This window comes from Lathamus discolor, chromosome Z, assembly GCF_037157495.1.
Source record: "Lathamus discolor isolate bLatDis1 chromosome Z, bLatDis1.hap1, whole genome shotgun sequence".
Taxonomy (NCBI): Eukaryota; Metazoa; Chordata; class Aves; order Psittaciformes; family Psittacidae; genus Lathamus; species Lathamus discolor.
In genome coordinates, this window is record NC_088909.1 from 97792561 (window position 1) to 97812880 (window position 20320).

Genomic DNA, 20320 nt, shown 5'->3' on the forward strand with positions numbered 1-20320 from the left:
ACCTGCTACATGGGTGTTTCATTCCTTGATAAACTCATGGAAGAAAAATCCATTAATACTATTAATTGTAAAATTCCTATGTCTGCATTAAGGTATCTCCAAGTCATAGAGGGTAGTTAGAAAAGCATCATAGTATTTTCATTGTATATTTGCCCTGTTCACACCTCCTCCTGAAGGGACGCTGCTCCTGGCCAGACACAGAGCCTATGGTCTGCACCACTTCTGACATTTACATAGTTTTTCTTCAACACAAATAAAAACTAATAAAAGCAAGTTAATATTTTATACCCAGCCACAGCAGCAGAGACTAATCAGACTGTTAGTCCATTAGTAAAACAACAAGGTTTCACTCCAGCAGCTCTGAAGCAGTAATGGGTTTTCCCATGAAAACTTGAAAGAAAGGTGAAAAAAGGTTTGTGTGGTATGATGGAAAGGAATGCCAGACACAACTTTGGTCAAACATTCCCATTAAATATTTTCCCATTACCCTCTAGGTTCATTTAAAGGCCAATTGCACTGGCTATTTACCAAGGAGGGTTAAGATAATGTTTACTGCGCTTTATTGTTTTTCAATTTTCTCAGCTTACCAGCATTTCCTTTAAAAAATCCTCATGAAATTAGAAAAGTAACACATTAACAGTTTACGTTTTCTCTTCATAGTAGATTTTCTTTTATTCTGATTAGGTATGTTCTACCATTAAAATGGTATGCAACTGACCTCAAAAAGACTTATTATTCTCTTTTTAGACTTGAAAAAAATAATGATGCCCTTTTTCTTTAGCAAGTTGGATTAAATCCAACTGAAATAACTGTAATTATTTTCATGAGAAATGAGAGCAGATCAAGCTCTTTGCAGAGACAGATATTGGTGTATTTGTGCTTCTACTATACAGATTGGCATAGTGCAACTTCATCTATGTGATGCCTAAACACACCCCCCCCCAAAAAATTAAATGACATATTAAAGCATTACATAACATACAAAAGTTTAAAAAGTATGATATCTAGTTTCATAGGCCAAACTTACATCTTAAACCACATTATGTGTTTATCTTTAATGACACTAAATGCTGTGTTTTTGAGACTATAAGGAAAAATGGAAGCTAGGAAAGTAACCAGTAGAAAGCAAGTAATTACTACACTACAGAAAAAATACTTTGATAAACTACACACAATATATTAATCTACCAATTTACAGGCCAATGATCTCTCCAACAAACAGCACGTATTGCTTAAAAAAGACAGAAGACTGCTTCTTGAAAATTAATTTCTTTTCAACATGTGTTTATGTCTTTACATTTCATCAAACACTGCAATTTGAGAACAAGGAAAGAACACCAATGGAAAAGCTGAAAGATATAAACAATAGTAAGATCATGAAAAAACATGCTACATTTATTTTATAACACCACTTATAGCAATTTTTCTTCTTTTAGATTACTGTTGATATGCTTTTATGTTGATAACTGTTTTTCTTAGACATGTAGTGTTGAAGCTGGAAGCTAGACAGATTATTGTACAGATATTGCTAGTGCTGAAAATTATATCATATGATCAGCATTTCTAAGTCTCAATTCTTCAGCTATTATTCCCATTATTTTCATTTGATCCATTACATTCAAAGCAGGAGAATGAGCCTTAAATTTAATAATTACAAATGAAGAAAAACGGCAGCACTAAAACTCTACAGACAAAAGTAATTTACTGCAGTCTTAAAAAGAACTATATAAATATCAACACCTATATAAAATTATGAACCTGCTGAGATTTGTACACACACTTAAAATTTTACTACGTGAGTGGCCCCAGTGAAGTTGCTTACTGACCCCTATTTTTGTTTTTCCAACCATTTCCTACTGTTGGTTCTCAGCTCCATAGCTCTTTTGCATTTTGAAGAAGAATGAGCAAGAATTTACTTCTGAATTCTAAAACTGACAGTAAAACTATATTTTTTCTGGATCCTCCTTTAGAATGATCTGCCTCAAGAACACTTACATGATTCCTTTATTTCAGAGAACTAAACATTTTTCTGGGAAACAAATGAAAATTGTATTTCTTTTGAACACAAAAAAAGGTAGGTTGGTCAGCAATAATTCTCATTTACTTCTTTTGGATCCACAACTAAATGGAGATGCCATCATGACCACGTCCTGACACTCCATTCTAACGAGTTCAAATTAATTGTGAATGGAATTACTATGCTGTTTTGTTTCCTGTGCCCAAGGACAGAAAAGCTCCTACAACAATCTACCTTTTTCACTTCTATATAGTTATTTTCTTTTTCTCTCTCATGAAGTTTCAAAGGGGATACTGAGGCATCTGTGCTTTGCATCAGATAAAGGTTACACATACTTGCTTACAATACTTGTATCAGAAAATAAAAACCCACTAGAAATCATTGTGAGTTCAGTTGATGTTTGGTATGTTCCACAAAAGAAAAATTTATATTTGAAATTATACTATCTTTGGAAAAATTCTTTAAAGATAATTAAAATTCTTAAAATAAAACTGCCAATGCTGTATAAAAACTGTATTGAGAATGTGTGTTTAAAATAAAAACAGTGGGGTTTTTTTTCCCCATCCAGAAGAAATACATGCTTCCGCTTTGACATGCATTCTGCATTTCCAGTTTACACAACTGAAATGATGGATATAACAAATTCATCTGTAAGCAGATTCTGCTTTAGGGTGAATTAGAAGAGAAAATGGAATAAAACTATAAATACAAATTCAAATTCTGTGTAAATGATTTCCAGCATAAAATGGTTTGGGTCCACTGTGCTAGGAAAGACTGTTAGACTGGTTAAGAAAAGTGCAGGATGAGAAAACAACATCCTGAAATAAAGCAAAAAAACTTGCTATCTGACAGGCTGCAACAACTAATGGGACTTAAGCATACATTGCCATATATAAGCAAAGGCAATTCTGTTTAAATTTCTCCCACATCTGCTTGTCGTACTCTTGTAAGCCCACTTGTGTACAACACTAGAGTGAAAAGACTTTCTTCAGCTATGGTATTAAGCTTTTCCCTTCTGTTCAAAGGAAGAGGTAGCCAGTTCAAGCCATACGCAGACTTTTTTGTATTAGAGATTTGCAATTTTACATTTTGATGTTACTGATGTAAATGGTGTTTTTGGTGTTGCGTTCCTTTTGCCATGAAATCTCCTAGTGTTTTTTTTCCTTCAAGTTGAAGAAAATTGCCTATTCAGACAACTCTGTCTCCATCTCTTGATTATGGAGTAGAAAAATTACAATAGTGTTAGTTGGTTATTACCTGTATTATGGGAAAAAAGCATATGGTTTCATTGATTTCATTCATATTTTAAATAGTAGATAAAAAGAAACTGAAATACATACCGCATCTGTAACTTCTATCTCATACAACTTCTGCAATGTTTCCCGGTAAAAGAAGCAAAGCTTCCCACTGCCACCACCTCTCTTAACAGAGGTGCCTGTGACAACTATTTTATCATCTGGGCTGAAACAACAGTCTGTCCTGTTGAAGAAAACAAATCATAATGGGTGAATCAACAACAAATGTATAGGAAGCTTCTATATAGATTTCACTCCTTAAAAATAACCCTTTCTATTTGTTAATCCTTTCAAAATACAGCTTTAAAAAAATCTTTTGTCAGCTGTCATCTGTTACTATAGTTTCCAGACAGTACATGTACAGTTCACATGTACAATTACGGCTGTGTACAGAATGTGCAAAACAGGCAAATTCAGTAAAAACCTTCCTTCCAACAAAATTCCCCTCCTCTCAAAACTCTTGTAAACTTTTCAATACGAAAAACAAAGTCACAAAAGTATTTTCAAATCTTGTACTCATCATGAAGTAAAAAAAAGGGAAAAAAAAATCATGTAATCTGTTTTTCCTGATGATACATCCTTCAATGATGCAAGGCAATGTGTTTATACAGTGGCCAAAAACATCTGTCTGTTTACTTTTCCTCTATGCTACAAATTGCAGTGAAGATTGAGCTGTCCATGACCTGTCTGTCTAAGATCTTATTTCAAACATATAAATTGTCCTTAGAGTTGGATTTGGCTGTGCTACAGCTACAGACATGCAGGTAATACCAATAAAAATATTAAATACTGTTTTTACCACTATGCAGTATAGTATTTTAGTACCAAAGAACACAGTCATCAGCACTTCAAACATCATAATTCATGCCATGAATTCAAGCCATGCACCTTTATGTTATGTCTACTTTTCAAGCCAGATAATTCTATTAATCATAGACCAAATAAGAATGAGGATTACTTCTATATCTCATTACACAAACATCAGGCAACGAACTGGACTCCTCCTCAAAAAGTTGCTAATCTTGTTAAGCATAAGACATATGATCAGGTCACGTGATTCTACGATAAGACATACGAGACTGAAAAATGGCATGAAACAAGCATATATTAAAAAAAAAAAAAAAAAAAAGAGAGATATTTTAATGCAACACGGAGTCTCAAAATAGCCAAGAATTGTGACTGCACAGTCCTCCCTGTGCAGTGGTTTTTGTACAGAACTGAGAAGAATAACTCCAGCAAGCCCCCTCCCATTCAGCACAACTACTGCTCTTTCTACTACCTGGAATAGAGTACTTACATTGGAAAGAAGCTGGGTAGGCTTTCTGCTGAATTAAGAGGCTTTTTTAACTGTCTAATATCCCATAACTTTAAAGTATTATCTCCTGTAAAACAAAGAGGACATGGTTAGGAAGAAAAAAAAAATAAAAACAAAAAAATATTAGGATGTGCAGTAAACTCCATCTTCCAATTCAGACACAACAAGAACAGAATGACACAGGAGCAGCAGTCAAAATGGGGATAGTTTGGAAGTTTTTTGTCCCTAAAGGACTACAGTAGTGCAAGGATGAGAAGTTCCACCTGCTGCTCCAGGAGATCAAAAACTTCTCAAGGACTCAACTCTATCATGACAATCACTGCTACAAAGAATTATCCACAGTGGAATCAGAGTTACCAAATACTAATTTATTCTGTTTGTGAGCACTGGTGCTTTGCTGACAGGAGTAAATTTAACCTTTAAGATACCAAAGAAATTAAAATAGTATCATGGATGGTCTAGATCAAAAATCAAACAAGTTTTATGCGTCTGGTTTCTACCTGCCATGAAAAAAAAAAAAAATATCAGGAAGAACAGAAAGCACATGAAGTCTTCCCCCTTCTTTAGCAGTCAAACAGCTAAAAACTGCAATCTCAGTACAGAGAACAAGCCCTGGAAATCAGTCAGAAATCCTTGACAATCAGGAAGTAGGGAAGCAAGTAAACTCACACCTGCTGTGATGAAACCTTTTCACACCTCTCCAAACCACCTTTGGCCATAAAAGCCAGAACTGAGGTTTCAGCAAGGCATGTAGAGCAATTCTTTCTGTATTTGATAAACATGGTGTGACTGTAGCCCAGTAAAAGTCAGGCTGTTTATTTCTTTTTGAAAAGTTATGACATATTAACAAAGTGAGAACGGGGCGGGGGCGACCAAGCTATTAGTTATTCTCAGAGAGATCTACATCTCTGCTGATCATCCCTCTGAGATACGTATTTCCAGCATGAGATGAGCTACAGAATTTGAGCTTTGAAGTACATCACTCAGGCAGCTAGACATCTCCTTGCATTAGACGTCAGTGCCTCAGCACTTTCAAGGGTGAAAAGGACTTTCAAACAATTCTCGTAAAGAACATCCAGAGATTAACTTCAGACAAAAAGTTACAAAATCTCCCTGAACTAGGAGGAAAGGAAGGCAAGTGATAGGTAATCCAAAGACCTACTTCTTTTCAAAGCACAAAACAAGAGCCTTGGAAACAAAATGTTAAATAAAAATATAAAAAAAAAAAAAAATAAAGTAACATGCTGCAACAAAAGGAATCAACGCCAGCAGTACCCTTTGCAGGGAAAGCAGCAATGTGTGTCCTCATACATCATGGATGTTTATATTAAAGACTATGATAACTCCTTACTACAAAATATTTTTAAACAGTGGACAATATAAATGACGTGTAGAGCAGAGTATATTTCTGTTCATTGGGAAGCTAAAACATGACAAGAAAAATGGTAAAGAAAAGAAAGAAAAATGTTGAGTCCTTATTTTGGGAATATATGTTTTCTTATTGTTTCCCAACAGACTCCACCCAAGCACTTCAAAGCATTTGGTCCTGTAATATGAACCCTCTTTTTCTTTCCACTCCCAATGAAAAAACACTTATCAGTGAGATGTATCTGAAGCACCAGCACTTTACAAATGTATGCAAAGGATACCATTTGGCCCGTCTGCAAATCTCCTGGTTAGGGACAGATCTGAGGCTAGCAGCCAAGGCTGTTCTGTTCCTAGTGGAATGAGCCTTGACATGATCTTCAAGCTGCAGTCCTGCCAGGCTGTAGCAGGAGAGTTGCACTCAGACATTTAGCTCTAGCTCTTCTGCTAACAATAAAATGTAATCTGCTGGTTTAAAGTATCAGAATATTCTGAAGACTCAAAAAGTTGTGCTTGGTTTCAAATCAACACTGTTTTGCACTGTGCAGAAATAGGTGATTAAAGACTTGGAAAGGGAGAAGTGCTAGTAGAATGACTTGGCCAACACTGTTAAACTCTTACTACCATTAAGAAATTGCCCAATTTTTTTTTTTTGTCTAATTAAAATTATCTGTGTGGCAAATATGATACTGGTTCTTGAATCTAATCTGCTTTTGAAGTTGTAATCGTGGTCACAAAGAAAACAGATATGTTTTCCACAACAATGATTTTTTCCAGTAGCATCCTCCCATCAATGCTTAAGAGGATTCTTTACAAGTGCTGCAGAAGTACAGATCTATTTTTAGTTACTTCATATATGGACAAAAATAGCTATCCTTAAACTAAAACTTATAAACAGAAGTTGTGCAGTTCAGTCTGAAGCATTAAAAACAGTCCACTCAGATCATTCAGTATTTTTCTTGACAGCAGACTACTACTATGCCTGTCAGGATTATTTAAAGCTTTTATAGCATTTTTAGTAGCATTTCAAACTCTACTCTTCACCATTTTAATAAGCAGGATAGTAATAAAAGGCTCTACTCTCATATGTTCAAACAAACAAGCAAGAAAATTGAGCTCAAAATAAAGCATGTATATGCAGAATCTATCTGATAGGCCTAGATGTGAATTCTTCTTGGATTTTACAAGCAAGTTTTACTTGCTTTATAAGTTTTACTTATTTGCTATGTAAATTTACTGATTAAGGTGGCACTGAGTCTGCACACTGTTCATAGCACAGAAAATAATTGAACCATCAAACTAACAGCTATCATCAGATTCATGGAACTAATGAAGTCATTGCTCCATATTATAACAAAAATCAAGTACATAAATTCTGTACATACCAGGAGTCAAAACTTTTTTTGTATTTTTATAACAGGATCCCAAGTCCAGTCCTAATTCTCACCTCTTTGCTGCTAAGCAAAGAAAACGTTCTCCAAACACTATCTTCATAGTATTTAGAAAAAATTACTTTCATGGTTAAAAATGTGCAAAACCACCACTTTCTTAAGTTTCTGTCAAGTTACTACCTAATACTCAACAAGAACAAGACTCGGAACTCCTATAAGCAGCTCTTTAGTTTTTCAATTTCCCTTGTGCTTGCAGCTGAGCCCTGCCACATCTCTCTCACATACAACACAGAATCTACATCAGATGCAGAAGAGTCCATCAGGCTTTCAAGGAAAGTCCACATGCCCCAAAGAACTATCCTCTCTCTGATCCTCAGCACATGGCAGGTGTGTTAATCTATGAATGCTGAATCCACATCTGCTTTTCTTGGTACAGATCCAAAGCAATACTCATATCAAAGCACTAACCAAACAAGTCAAAATAAGGTATGAATCCTCCTTACTTTCTAGCATAGCATACACAGAGCTTTTTTTTTTTTAATATGATAGACAAAAGGTCGTACTTTTATCCACACAGAGACCAAATTTCCGCACAATTTTATATTCTGCAAACAATCAGTCCATATTTTATATAGCATAGAGCAGAGCATGCTAGATAAAACATAAGTAAGGAAAAGTCTGTCTAACACAACACAGAATGTGGAGACATATGAGGAAGTGCAGGCAACCAGAAGTGCCACATGCAGTAAGAATAAGCAAAGGCCATCTTTGTGATCTCCATTCATAAACGTGAAAAGTAAGGGAATTCACATAAATGTAGGTTTAAAGAGAGCATTAGTGAATACCTAAGTACTAACTTTGTTTGATATTAATATTTAAAAGCCTACTACAGTTTCTCCTTAAGTTTTATCAAGTATGTCTGTGTGAATTTTTCAGGGGCAACACCACTGTCAGACATAACAAGCATTTCACTTAGCCCAGAACAGAAAGACATATGGTTCTTCCATTTTCCAAGAAGGAAAATGTTCTCGCATAGTAAGCATAAAGTAATGACCAGCAAAGTTGAGAGTTTTTATCTCAGTGACTTAAGACTCATTCCTTATGAGTACAGTGGCCAGAGAACTCTGGATACAAGAGCGTGACTGGCAATTAAACATCCAATTACCATTAGCATGCCCTAATAAGCCTAGGGCTGTCAAGGACAAGACTATCATCATCTTACTCTGAAAAATGTAATCTGGGGAATATAACACTTGGAATCCTAAAAAAATGGCAAGATGGGCAAAGAAGTCGGAGAGGTAGCATCCAATAGCAACTTCTTATCGCTGTCACCAATGCCACCGTAGTTTAGCAGGGACAGCAGGAGGGGAAGGACACAAAGTAATTGCAAGCTATGGCCATTGGCTTAGAAGCACATCCCCTACTTCAGAGCTTTTTGTGTCTATGAATACCTCTATCTTGGTATTTTGTGTATGTAATTCTGTCTACGTACCAACCTGACCAGATGTCCTGTACATATGTTAGGCACAATGCTAGCTGACATTAACATACTGCCCCTCCTAGATCTGTTTATCTGGCCTTGGGGCCATGCTAATGCATATACATAGATTCTGGTTACAACTGGTTTCCACCCAGACAGCTCAGATTGTATGTTTGCACCTGCCTGCAAAATACTTCGTAGACAAATCTCTGTATGAAAAGCTGTCTTAGGCAGACACCAACTGATCCAATACATCTAATACTGGAGGGAATGAATTTTCAAACATATCTGTGGCTTCTCAAAACTTGTTCTGGTATCTAAGACTTGGTTACAGAAGTTTTATCTGAAGTTTAAAAAACAGGAGTGTTTTTCATGCCTTGTAGACATTTCAAATTTTTCTGCCATTCAACTACATCTCAGCCTCTCACTTCCAGTCATCATCTCTTGATGTTTGTGATAAATTGGATAGAAATTCTAACTAGAACAGAAAAGGACATTACATTAAGAAAGCTGCTTGAGGAATTAGTAAATCCAGGACAGAAATACTGTTGTTGAAAGGCAGTAATTTTCCTGGAAAGGACTAAGTAACAAAACTGGTCTCATTTTGTTTTTAATTAAGCTAATAATTTCCTTTTGGCATGTTATTAATGCTAGACAAAAAGATAAGGAACTGCGCAACACAGTAAAGTTCTCTTAAAATATTCCTTAACTGCTGTAAAATGTGATTTCAGGAACATTATTCCATGGTATATCAAAATGAAAGATGTAAATTGTGATACACTTCAGGTTTAAATCACTAGTTGCTGACTTCACTATCTTACCTCCACCAAAACCAGTTAAATTTAACAAAGATACAATTTAAATGTTTTGCTCACTGAACCATTTCGCTTAGTAATCATCTTACTTCAAACATCAAAGGTTTCTATCATTCACTTACCTCCCCGGCTGGCAAGGACAATACCATCATAGGAAAATGTCAAGCATGAAGTGTCAGTGCCTGGAGCATGAGCTTGCCTGCAGTGGAACTTCGTGTGTACCTGTTGGTGAAACAAATAAAACATTTGCTTATTTCAAAATGGGACAAACATTTCTTTTTAGCAGTTTGTGTACTACGATGCTATTCCTAAATTTAAACAGAAGACCCTGCATTTTTATGAGGTACAGAAGCTACATATTACCAGTTCTTTAAAAAGTCATGTATGTTTCAGAACAGGCTTTCGTAATAAGAATTTTAAGGCAAAAATTGATTTTTTCATATGTTTAATTATACAGTCTACATTTACATAGCACCAGGGCTCCAGAAAAACTCCCACTAGCACCTAATAAAGGTAGTTCTGCCTGGTTAAGATAAAAATACACTTTAAGACAGTTCTCAACACTCCCCTAAAGCAGGCTGATAGTTACAATAAATACAAAAATACAATACATAGCTTGGAAAGGACTTAAAAGAAGGATTGGTATAATATACTTTTGCCAAATTTAATCTTTGCCAAAGATCATGGCTTATATAGCAGAACAAAGCTCAGGTATCTTGAGGTTTGTGTTACAATTTAGCTGCAACAAAATTAAAATGTGGGAATAATTTATAATTATTTTCAATTACTTCCATTTTGCCAAGAATCCTAGAGAAAGGTAGAAATTACTTCCACGAGCTTTGTTCATTAAGACACTATTTAGTAAAATCAATAAAAAGTCTGTTAGAAAGGGAAGACCTCAATTACATTTTAGCACTCTGGTAAAATCAAGCTTTCCTACTTCCCAACCAAAACCAGAAATCACACCTGAGGTACCAAGATGCTTTTCATACAGAGGATTGGAAAAAGGGAAGAAAAAGACACAAAGATGAAGAAGTTTGAGACAGGTTGACTCCCATTTTAACACCTGGGAAATCAGGCTTCTCATTTTCCCTCTTTTTCCTAACAGCACCAGTTCATACAGTTGCAAAATAATGCATTTAAAAATTGCCTCTGCAAATGTAACTGAGCTTCCCGACTGTAAGATGAGGATTAAAACATGGGCTTCCTTGTACAGAGGAGAAGACAATAAATGAATATAAATACTAAGAAACATATTTTATGCATCCAACTACATAAAATTTTTCAAGCATGTTCTAACACTGAAAGGATAACTGTGAATTGGCTATCAGAAAATAAGTTTTTAGCAATATTCTTTAAACACTAACAAGCAATCTTCTGTGTAAGGAATACAATGGACACTTGCAAAAGCATTGTAAGTGGTTAATAATCACACCTGAAAAAATGACAAAAAGATCACAATGCAATATTGATCTATTTCAGATAAACTGAAAAATCTTACTTTGTACTCTGCAACACCTGTCTACTCAACACTCGCATCCCCCTCTGGCAGTGTTACACTGACATAATATTAAGACCTTTTCCTCTTGTTGCACAACTTAATGCAAGGGTGTTTGGGTTCGTTGGGTTTTTTTGCTTTCATTCTGAATCATTCCGAAATGCCTTTTGCTTGAAATGCCTTAAAATAAAGATTTGGGGTCCACCCAATATCTTTTATGTTTTACCAATAGAAAACCCAAACATATACCGATAGAAAAAAGAAAAAAAAAAAATGTTTCGTATGGTCAAAGATACTGATTTTATTTATCATGAATTCATGAATCTATTAATCAAACCTATATTCTATCTTTCAGGAATTAAACAGCTCACTTTAAATATGTTACCCACTATGGAGCCTTGTCACTGAAGTATCCATACTTTGACAAGTTCTTTTTCAGCTGTCTTTAAAAATAAGTTTGCTCAGTTTGCCAGTAAAAAGATTGTTTTCCTAACTTTGAGCTCTGCAAGCTTGCCCTCCATATATTATTCTCCAAAGGAATATAACCCTGAATTGTAATACTAAATCAAATATTCTACAATGATTGAAGGTTGCTCTAAAAATTATAGAAGGTTGAACAAGAAGGTTTTACATAGACTGGTAAATGTACGTTGCAGTTTTCAAAGAAAATAACGTGTTTGGCCCCTGGCCTCTTAACATTTTTAACAGATGCCTAATCTTGCTAACAAATCAGCAGAAAAAAAATCCTTATCAGAATATTTCTTGTGGGAAAGACATGAAACAACAGAACTAATGTACACAATTCAAAAGTTTGATTCAGGAATGGACGGAGAGAGCACTGAAACACTAGATAAAGATGTAAAGGTAATTAGGGCAAAGTGTACCTACATTTCTCCTTCATTACTCCTCTCCTTTTGTTGCAGAGGTGCCTGCTATTATGAAGTACTAGTAACATGCCACAGAAAATTCAGCAAGTTCACCAGTCCTTAAAATTTTTATAAAGGTTACTTATTTCAGCAAATTCTGTGGTAACACACTATCTTCTGCAACCTGTTTGAAGACTTTCTAGCAAATAACTCTAGCAATGTAAGCAATTTATTTCTAACTTTGTATTAGCACATGTATTTTTCTTAAGCAATTACAGCTGACTGGACTTGTGTGCAACATGAGATGACAGGTAGAAAACATGAAGCACATGTGCGAACGGATGTAGTTGTATGTATTGAAAAAAACTAGGACAACAGATAAATGTCAGGGTTTGCAATTTCACCACAGTCCTCACAGAAAGGATGAGAACTGGAAGATAAAAGGAAACCAGAGAAAGAACTGGGAAGGAGAGGAAGGGGAGATACATGACTGGAAAGTCAGCAATGCATATCTGCACAAAATTCTGGGTGTATTGAAGAGAAACAATACGGTAAGTGAATATGACAGTAGTCACATTAAATGTTTATCACAAATGAATGACATGCAACATGGACACATGGTTAGAATTCTGCACTACACAACTGTTTTCCTTCTCCAGAATCCTAAATAAAACATATTCTAGGAAAAGCACAAGACAGAACTCATCAGTTTGTTCACCTAAGATACCCAAGCCTCATCCATGAGAAAAACAATACAATTAACTAATAAAATTATTGAACTTTCCACATTGTTTCTAAGATGCAGTATTTCAAAGTAGGATGACACTTCCCCAACATTTTTTCTTTTAATGCAACAACAAATGTCCCAGCCAAAGCATTTTTTTTTCTTCTTGTTCCTGACATATTCAACACCTTTTTAAAAGCAGAGGCAGTAAATGAAGGAAGACCTTGGAGAAAGTGTTATCTACAGTGACTGCTATATCAATCTTTCCCTGTATTACAGACACGTAACAAGATTTTACTTATTAATGTGAACACAATCAACCATGCAACCATAAACATGCCTACAGCAAAAGGAACTCTACCCAATACTGAGTGCCACTAACAAAGTGCAGTCTACAATGTGCTCCCCTTTAGAGATGCTTCCCATGCTCGCTTACCAGCTGTTCCCCCTCTTTCACATCAAGGAATGTTTCCAGTGCTCCTTGAGAGAGCTGGAAATAGGGATTTATGCTCATTTCAAACATGAGGCAAAAGGGTGGGATTAGCTGAGCAGAGATGCCAGACAGGCAAGTCCTAAGCCAGTATGTCTGTTGGAGATTTAAACGGATGATTTCACCCAACTAAGCTACTTTCAGTACAGTAAGTTAGCTGACACTGACAATATTCCACTGCAAAACTGATAATATTTAGTAAACACTGCCTTTCAAATTAACATATTATCATAGACCAGTCTCAAGGTGACAAAGGTATGAGCTAGTAAAGCTGCAAGAAGAAAAGAGACAAACCAGAAGCCCCCTTTTTAGTCACAACAGAGCAAAACTTGTCTGGGTCTTTGTTGAAAGTGATCCCATCAGAAACAGACAACTATCTCAGAGCTGTGATCACAGCTGACAAGACAGACAGGTTCCCAGGGCACTAGTTACATGCTCCAAATTGCTCTTTCCGCATCCCCCCTTTGGTCATCTCTACCAAAGGAAGCATATTTGTTTCACACTCAATTACAACCCAGAAAAGAAATGTAAATGTAATTTTAAGGGTTAGTATATCACTTACAAATTATCAGGTCTATATGTGCCAAATGAATTCAGAATTTTCTCAATTTTTTCCCTGAGTAGGCAGTTGCAGGCTATTATCAGATGCTTTCCTTAAAGCACTGCAAACATGATCCCTGGGCTTTCAACTTACATGACAGCTCTTCAATACCACTTCCCATAGTGTAGAAATGGATGCTGTTTCAGTAATGACCACACTAAAGGAAAACAAGATTAACTTGTGAAATTTGAGGTTCTAATGTTTACATGATTACACTGTTACATGATTCTCCCTGCCTTTCTAACTCAAATGACATGTATCATTAGCAGACCTAAAAGACTCCTTTCCTTCTCTCAATCCTAATTAACCAATTATGAATACAGTAACCTAACTTTATATACCGTAATCAAGACATCTGACTGGCAACTGAATTTATTGCCCTGTGCGTCCCTTATAGTCTCACCTGTTGCAACTAAGTTCTTTTACTGGGTGAGAGATGAACATTCTAAGGGACAAAAGTCTTTGGGATTTCTTCTCTTGCACTGAACAGTCATTCAGCCCTCCAATAACTTTTCCGTTATTTCATACAGATGCTTTCCTTCTTATCTGAGATTAATGAACAGACAAGAGACTATATATATATATATATAATATATATAATATATATATATATATATAATATATAATATATATATAAAAGCAGCTTTTCTTGAGCAGCTTTTGTGAAAGACAGCCTACATAATATAGGAAAAAAAATAGAAAAGGTAACAGCTCTACAGGTCTCTGGCTATTTTTAGAGTTTATACAATCTTCAATGTCATGTAACGAACCATGCATTGTATCATGGAACAAAAATAAAAACACAATTGTTAAATGTTTAGTCACAAAAACGTTGGCCATTTAGCTATTTCGCATTTTGTTAATTGCCTTTAATATAAAAAGTTGATTTCTACTGAAAGAAAAATTCTAACATTTAGACACAAGGAGATGAGGCAAGGCACCCAACATATTTGACTATATGTTGTTTCAGACAAAACAAGGAAGCAAGAAGCCTGGCTTGCCTTAGAGACATCTCTGAACCACTGTAGACTTGAGGAAAAAGTCCCTCCTATCTACCCATGCTTCCTTCACCACTTAAGAGCATGCAATTTCCAAGAATATTGCTAACCACAGAAACAATTTCTTCTTGTTTAAATTAATTAATCAAGACAGATTTTAGAAAACCATTTTAGAAAAATGGTTTCTTAACAGAATTGCTAAATATCTGCCTAATTGTTTGAAAATGAAACCCCAGCCGAATGTTTGGCTGCACTGTCAAACTTTGAGAAAATAATCTATCTTGGCCACAAAACTGATAAATATTGCTAATAAAAATAGCTTTTGGAAACTGTTCAGTTGGCTTCCTTCGGGGTTGTTTTTTTTTTCTTTTCACTGCAAGAGAAAAATGTACAAAGATGTAAAAGAAACATTCTTTTGCATCTTTTCATAACTTATCTAACCTATGCTATACTATCCTAAGAAATTTATGATTTTCCTCCTTTTCACTAGTATAAATATGGGTTTTGTACACAATAAAATTTAAAAAGTCCTCAAACACCACCTTTTGACTCTTTCAAAAATAAATTAATCACACTTAAACTTGCCCAGCTGTTGAAGGCTCCTTTGCTTTCCAGAAAAATTCAAATCTGATCTTGTGCTGTAAATTTAATTTAATTAAAAATTTGGTTGATATACTTAAAATTTTGTTAAGAACCCCACTGCAAGTCCACAGCTTGCTTCAAACTTACCTATGCTAATATAGGTGAGAAAAATATGTTGGAAAAAAACCTGCTAAAACATGTATATTCTAACAAGATGGATGTTTTTCTCTAAGAAATTAATGGTCATTTTTGCTACACTTCTTATAGTGAGATATTGTTTTTTCTACATTATTTGATCTTTCTCATAAAAAATGTAATGCAAACTGCTACGTCATATTTTATCAGCACTTGGGGATGGTGGGGAATATGCACTGTTTTAATAATCCAAGATATGTTGCTACTAATCTGCAAGACCCAGTTGCTAACTGCCCCCTGTTTCAGTTACCATTAACTCAGAATTTTCACCTGAAGAGTTTAGCAACTTCAGGATTAGGCCCTAGATTTATATATGAGAAAAATAGAAAAGTAAGAAGCTGGTCTGGAAAAAAATAACAGTAATTCAAGCAAGCTTTATTTTCTTTTCAAAAATATTCTAATTTCTGTTTCATGTTTCTTTGTCATAGTTTTTTTCTCCCCTCACATTTTATGCAATTGACTACCTAAATATATTTCTGACTATGCAAATATACAAAAAAGAATATACACTTGCAAGCAAAAAAACTGGCAAAGGGTAAACAAATTTCAATAATTGTTTACAAGTAGTTTATATTAACTGACACAGGGAAAAGAAATAAATTTCCAATTGGCTTCAGAATTTGTAAACTCAAGTTTATCAGCAATCACCTATGCATTACATAGAGTGAAAAATCTTGTTAGTATCTTAGAAAAATGTGGCTTGCATTCCATAATGAGATTCCTGAATATATTTCAAACATGTATTGTTTTTAAAATTAGTTTTCTTTTTAACAGGTTTTAAAAATGAATTACTGTTTGAATGCGAGAAGACAGAATTCCTTTGTTTGGGATTACTGTCATTAAAACGATTAACCTCTTTTATCTCATTTCATATAAGTAATAATTTTATTATTAAAGCCATGGTAATGTAAAAATATCCTTATCAATATCCAAGACTCCCTCAAATAGGCTTTAGCATCTACAAAATAAATTTGTCTGTCAGGAATACAGAAGTGTTCAAAATATTTCATTCCGAAATCAGCCTTCTCTACTGCTAATGTTGCTTCAAAATCCTCTTTTATCTTCTTTTCCTATTTCCGTTGTTTATGATACTCTGTAGCACCTCTCCTGACTAAATCCTCTTTCACCACTAGCATCTCTAAAATTCTTCTCCGTCTAACAAAAAGATTCCTTCAATTTTCTCATTCTAGCCTTCCACTTTCAGCACAGTATTTCATACTCATGCCTGGCAACTTCATATTTCTTCTACATTACCAGTAGCATCTTCAGAGCATAGGGAGATAAACAAATTGCTCTTTGTAAAAGCTGTATCTCAGAAGCCCCATTTGCATCATCCGCTTTTCACTAAATTGTTACACATTTCTTTCTCTCCATTACTTTTTCACACTTTAGCCTTTTCATCCAATACAGCATTCTCCTCCATCCTCACTCCTTGTCAATCTCAGTTAAAATCCTTCCTGAGTCTAAACAGATTTATCACTAAAAACTCCAGTGATCCTTCCTCAACAGCCTTGTGAAAAGGCATCTGATTTCTATTGTCTTTTTCACTGTTTAATGAGGTCCAATATCTCACATACATCTTCCACATGTTGGCTTGCTTCTTCACTGCCCTCTTTGATGGGTCTCCATTCCAACTCTGTCTCCATTCCAGCTCCCTGTTTTACTCAATGCTCTTGTCATTGAGCTTCTCACTCTACAATGTATTTTAAAAAACTCACAAACGATGGCTACTAGTATTTCCACGCCATTAAACTCCCTTCCAAGAAAAGGTATATTATTCTCTGTCTGCTTGTCCTGGGTTTACCAGTAGCCGTTTTGCTCCTTCTTAGTAAACTTGGCTACTGGTAAACCCAGGACACTGCTGAACATCACTTTGTGAGCATTGCATTTTCCCAACGACCTGCATAGATAGTCTTACAATGATAGCAAGTACGAAACATTCACTTAATCCTCAGGCACATCTGTGTTTCTCTCACATTAAGGAAAACAAAATCAAAAGAAACAAAAACACCACTCCCTTTTTGGTAACACATATGCACATACAGTAAACTATCATTTAAGATGACAAAAAAGGGGAGACAAACAGCAACTGAGTTTGCACACTGCCTTGCTTACTCAAAACTTAAAGTTTGTTTTGTATACACATATACACAGCAGAATACATTAGTGCAGCCCTGCCTTGCTCTTCTACCTCAGTGCAATAGCCAAGAAACAACAGTGAATTGTCTGGAGTACAGAAAAAATCCTGCATCCCTGTCAACAGCTGCCTAGTCTGGCAGCACACTTTTATACAGCAAATATCAAAACCAACCAGACATCTGCACATTTGTGACAAGTGACAAGCCAATGGCTGACAGTGTTTCAGGCTGACTACAACAGGTGTCCATACTTCTGAAAAATCACTCAGCCTCTTGAAAGTGATCTTGAATATAAGCCAGTCCTCCCATTACTGCAGCAGGAACACACTACCTGTGCCTTTGCAAGCCCTGGTGATACAGCCTCTATAAAGGTCACAGTGGCGTATTCTACTGACCTCTACGAGATGAACTTTGGTCACAGCTCTCGGGGTCAAACTGCTCTCCAAAGGAGACCACAGACTTGCATACTAGTGAGCTCTTATGAGGGTATGTGGTGATCACAGCAGTTACATCAATTAGGAGATCTTAGTGTCCACAAAGACAGTCCCAACAAAAAAACATGATCACACAATGAACTGGATATTTCCAGAAGATGTCATTCTTTGTATGTGAACTTGCACAGTACTTTCTAATTTGGCCATACTAATTCAACCTGAATAAAATGCATTACACTTACAATTAAACTTTTAGCACTGATTGCAGGTGGCTGCTTTAAGCACAAAACAGTCACAAGCCAGATCTGGAAGTGATACATATACACAGTAAAATGTGAAATGGTAACCATAAATGTGTATTTTTAAAGCCCTACACACTGCTTAATTAAAATTACATACAGTGAAATCTAAGAGTACCTTGTTCAAATTGCTAGGGCTTAGAACGAAAATACACATTCAGAAATTCTATTAAACTAGAATTTCATTACACATTTCTGGGCATGCTTCAATACAGAGAGAAACACTGTAGATGTATTTATGCATAATGTGTGAAATACAAAGGTAGTCATATCCAACTCCAAATGTAGTTCTCTATCTCATGAGAAATGTAGAACTTGGCTCAAGGAAGGCAGCTGTTCCACGGATGTATCTGATTTCAGTCTGTGTAGTATCACTGCAGTCATACATTAAATAAAACACAGCTGGACAATGCTCCACCTATTTCGCCATCCTCTCTGCTAACTGTTTAGCATTAACATCTGTTGAAAACAAACTTCACGAATTAGGGAGATGCCCTGGTTTTGACTGGCACAGAGTTACTTTTCTTGTCATTGATAAACCCAGACTCAAAAATAACTTCTTTGGTTTATAATCATATGAATTTTCTACAAACACCATGCAAACTTTCCTAATTAGACTTACAAGAGGTTCTTTATAAACTGAGTGCAGTCTGTAGTATACTATGTCTGACTATTTAAGCACATTTAAAACTATATCCTCACAGAAGTTCACCTTTTAATGGATGCACCCATGAAAAAAATATTCTCTATATAGAAATAGTATGTCCTTTATCAGATTTCCTCTGAGCCAGGTGCTTGTAACCTAGTGTTCCATACAAAAACTATGCTTAAATATAATTATTTTTTAGCTTCTCAATTTCTAACAGATCCACAGAATATTTTTGTATTAAAAATTAGTATATTTCTTAATGCCATAAAACTGACCACATTTCAAAATAAATCTTAATTACTTTTTTGTCAGTTTCTCTTTTGTAAATTTATTTTTTCTAAATTAAACATTTATGCACAAACTCTGCACTACATTAAACAGTCAGTTTCCTGGGCCAGTATCCACTTTCTGATAGCGGTCAGTGACACAAGAACATATGAAAACACCACAATTCTCAAATGGTAAGAATTTGTTACCTGTTTCCTACATTAGACCTCTGGAACAGTTTGAAATTTGGTAATATTTAAAATGAAGTAGGAAAAAATAAGAAGTAAAAGAAAAGCTTACTCTGCTATCGCAATAAGAAAAATTGAAAGGTGAAATACTAAACATATTTCAAAAGTCTAAAAGTTCTAAATAATTCTTAGCTTTTATTTTGCATTGTCTGAAATGACCATTTCATTAAAACTCTACTAATTTCTAATTACTACTTCTAATTTCCTTTTCAATTAAAAAACCACAAACCTCAAAACCCATCCCACAGCAGGCTCATAGTACGCTATTTTCTAAAATTCATTTCACATTAATCTTTAAGAATACGCCAAAATTGAAAGCTTTCTGAAATTTATGAAATTATGAGAAAAGCGGAGCCTGCAAGAGATACATCCAAATATGACATTGGAAAGGGCAAAGGGCTCATAAATTAACCAAAGAGATAAGAGCAAGCATCTGTGGACAGAAAGCAGCTAATTTTCACTCAGTATGTTCCACAGATCAGGAGCCGTTATTTTCTACCTTCTTTGTTCTTAAATATATCCACTTGATCAATCTGTAACAGTTTTCCTTTCATAAGTATTCTAAAATATGTATTAGTCTTCTCTAATAAAACAAAGTTAATGACTAACAGTTGTACGAAAAAAAATACTTTTCATCGCTTTTACAAAATTCA

General features: G+C 35.1%; 1 protein-coding gene across 1 annotated transcript in view; it reads right to left on the reverse strand.

Moving 5' to 3' along the window:
- Positions 1 to 20320, reverse strand: part of WDR70 (WD repeat domain 70) — a 119727-nt gene that overhangs the window by 26776 nt on the left and 72631 nt on the right. Inside the window, exons 11-13 of the mRNA XM_065662898.1 lie at positions 9801 to 9900; positions 4610 to 4694; positions 3358 to 3496 (exon numbers count right to left, since the gene is read on the reverse strand). Coding sequence (XP_065518970.1) covers positions 3358 to 3496; positions 4610 to 4694; positions 9801 to 9900 — 324 coding nt within the window. The remainder of the gene's footprint in view (positions 1 to 3357; positions 3497 to 4609; positions 4695 to 9800; positions 9901 to 20320) is intronic.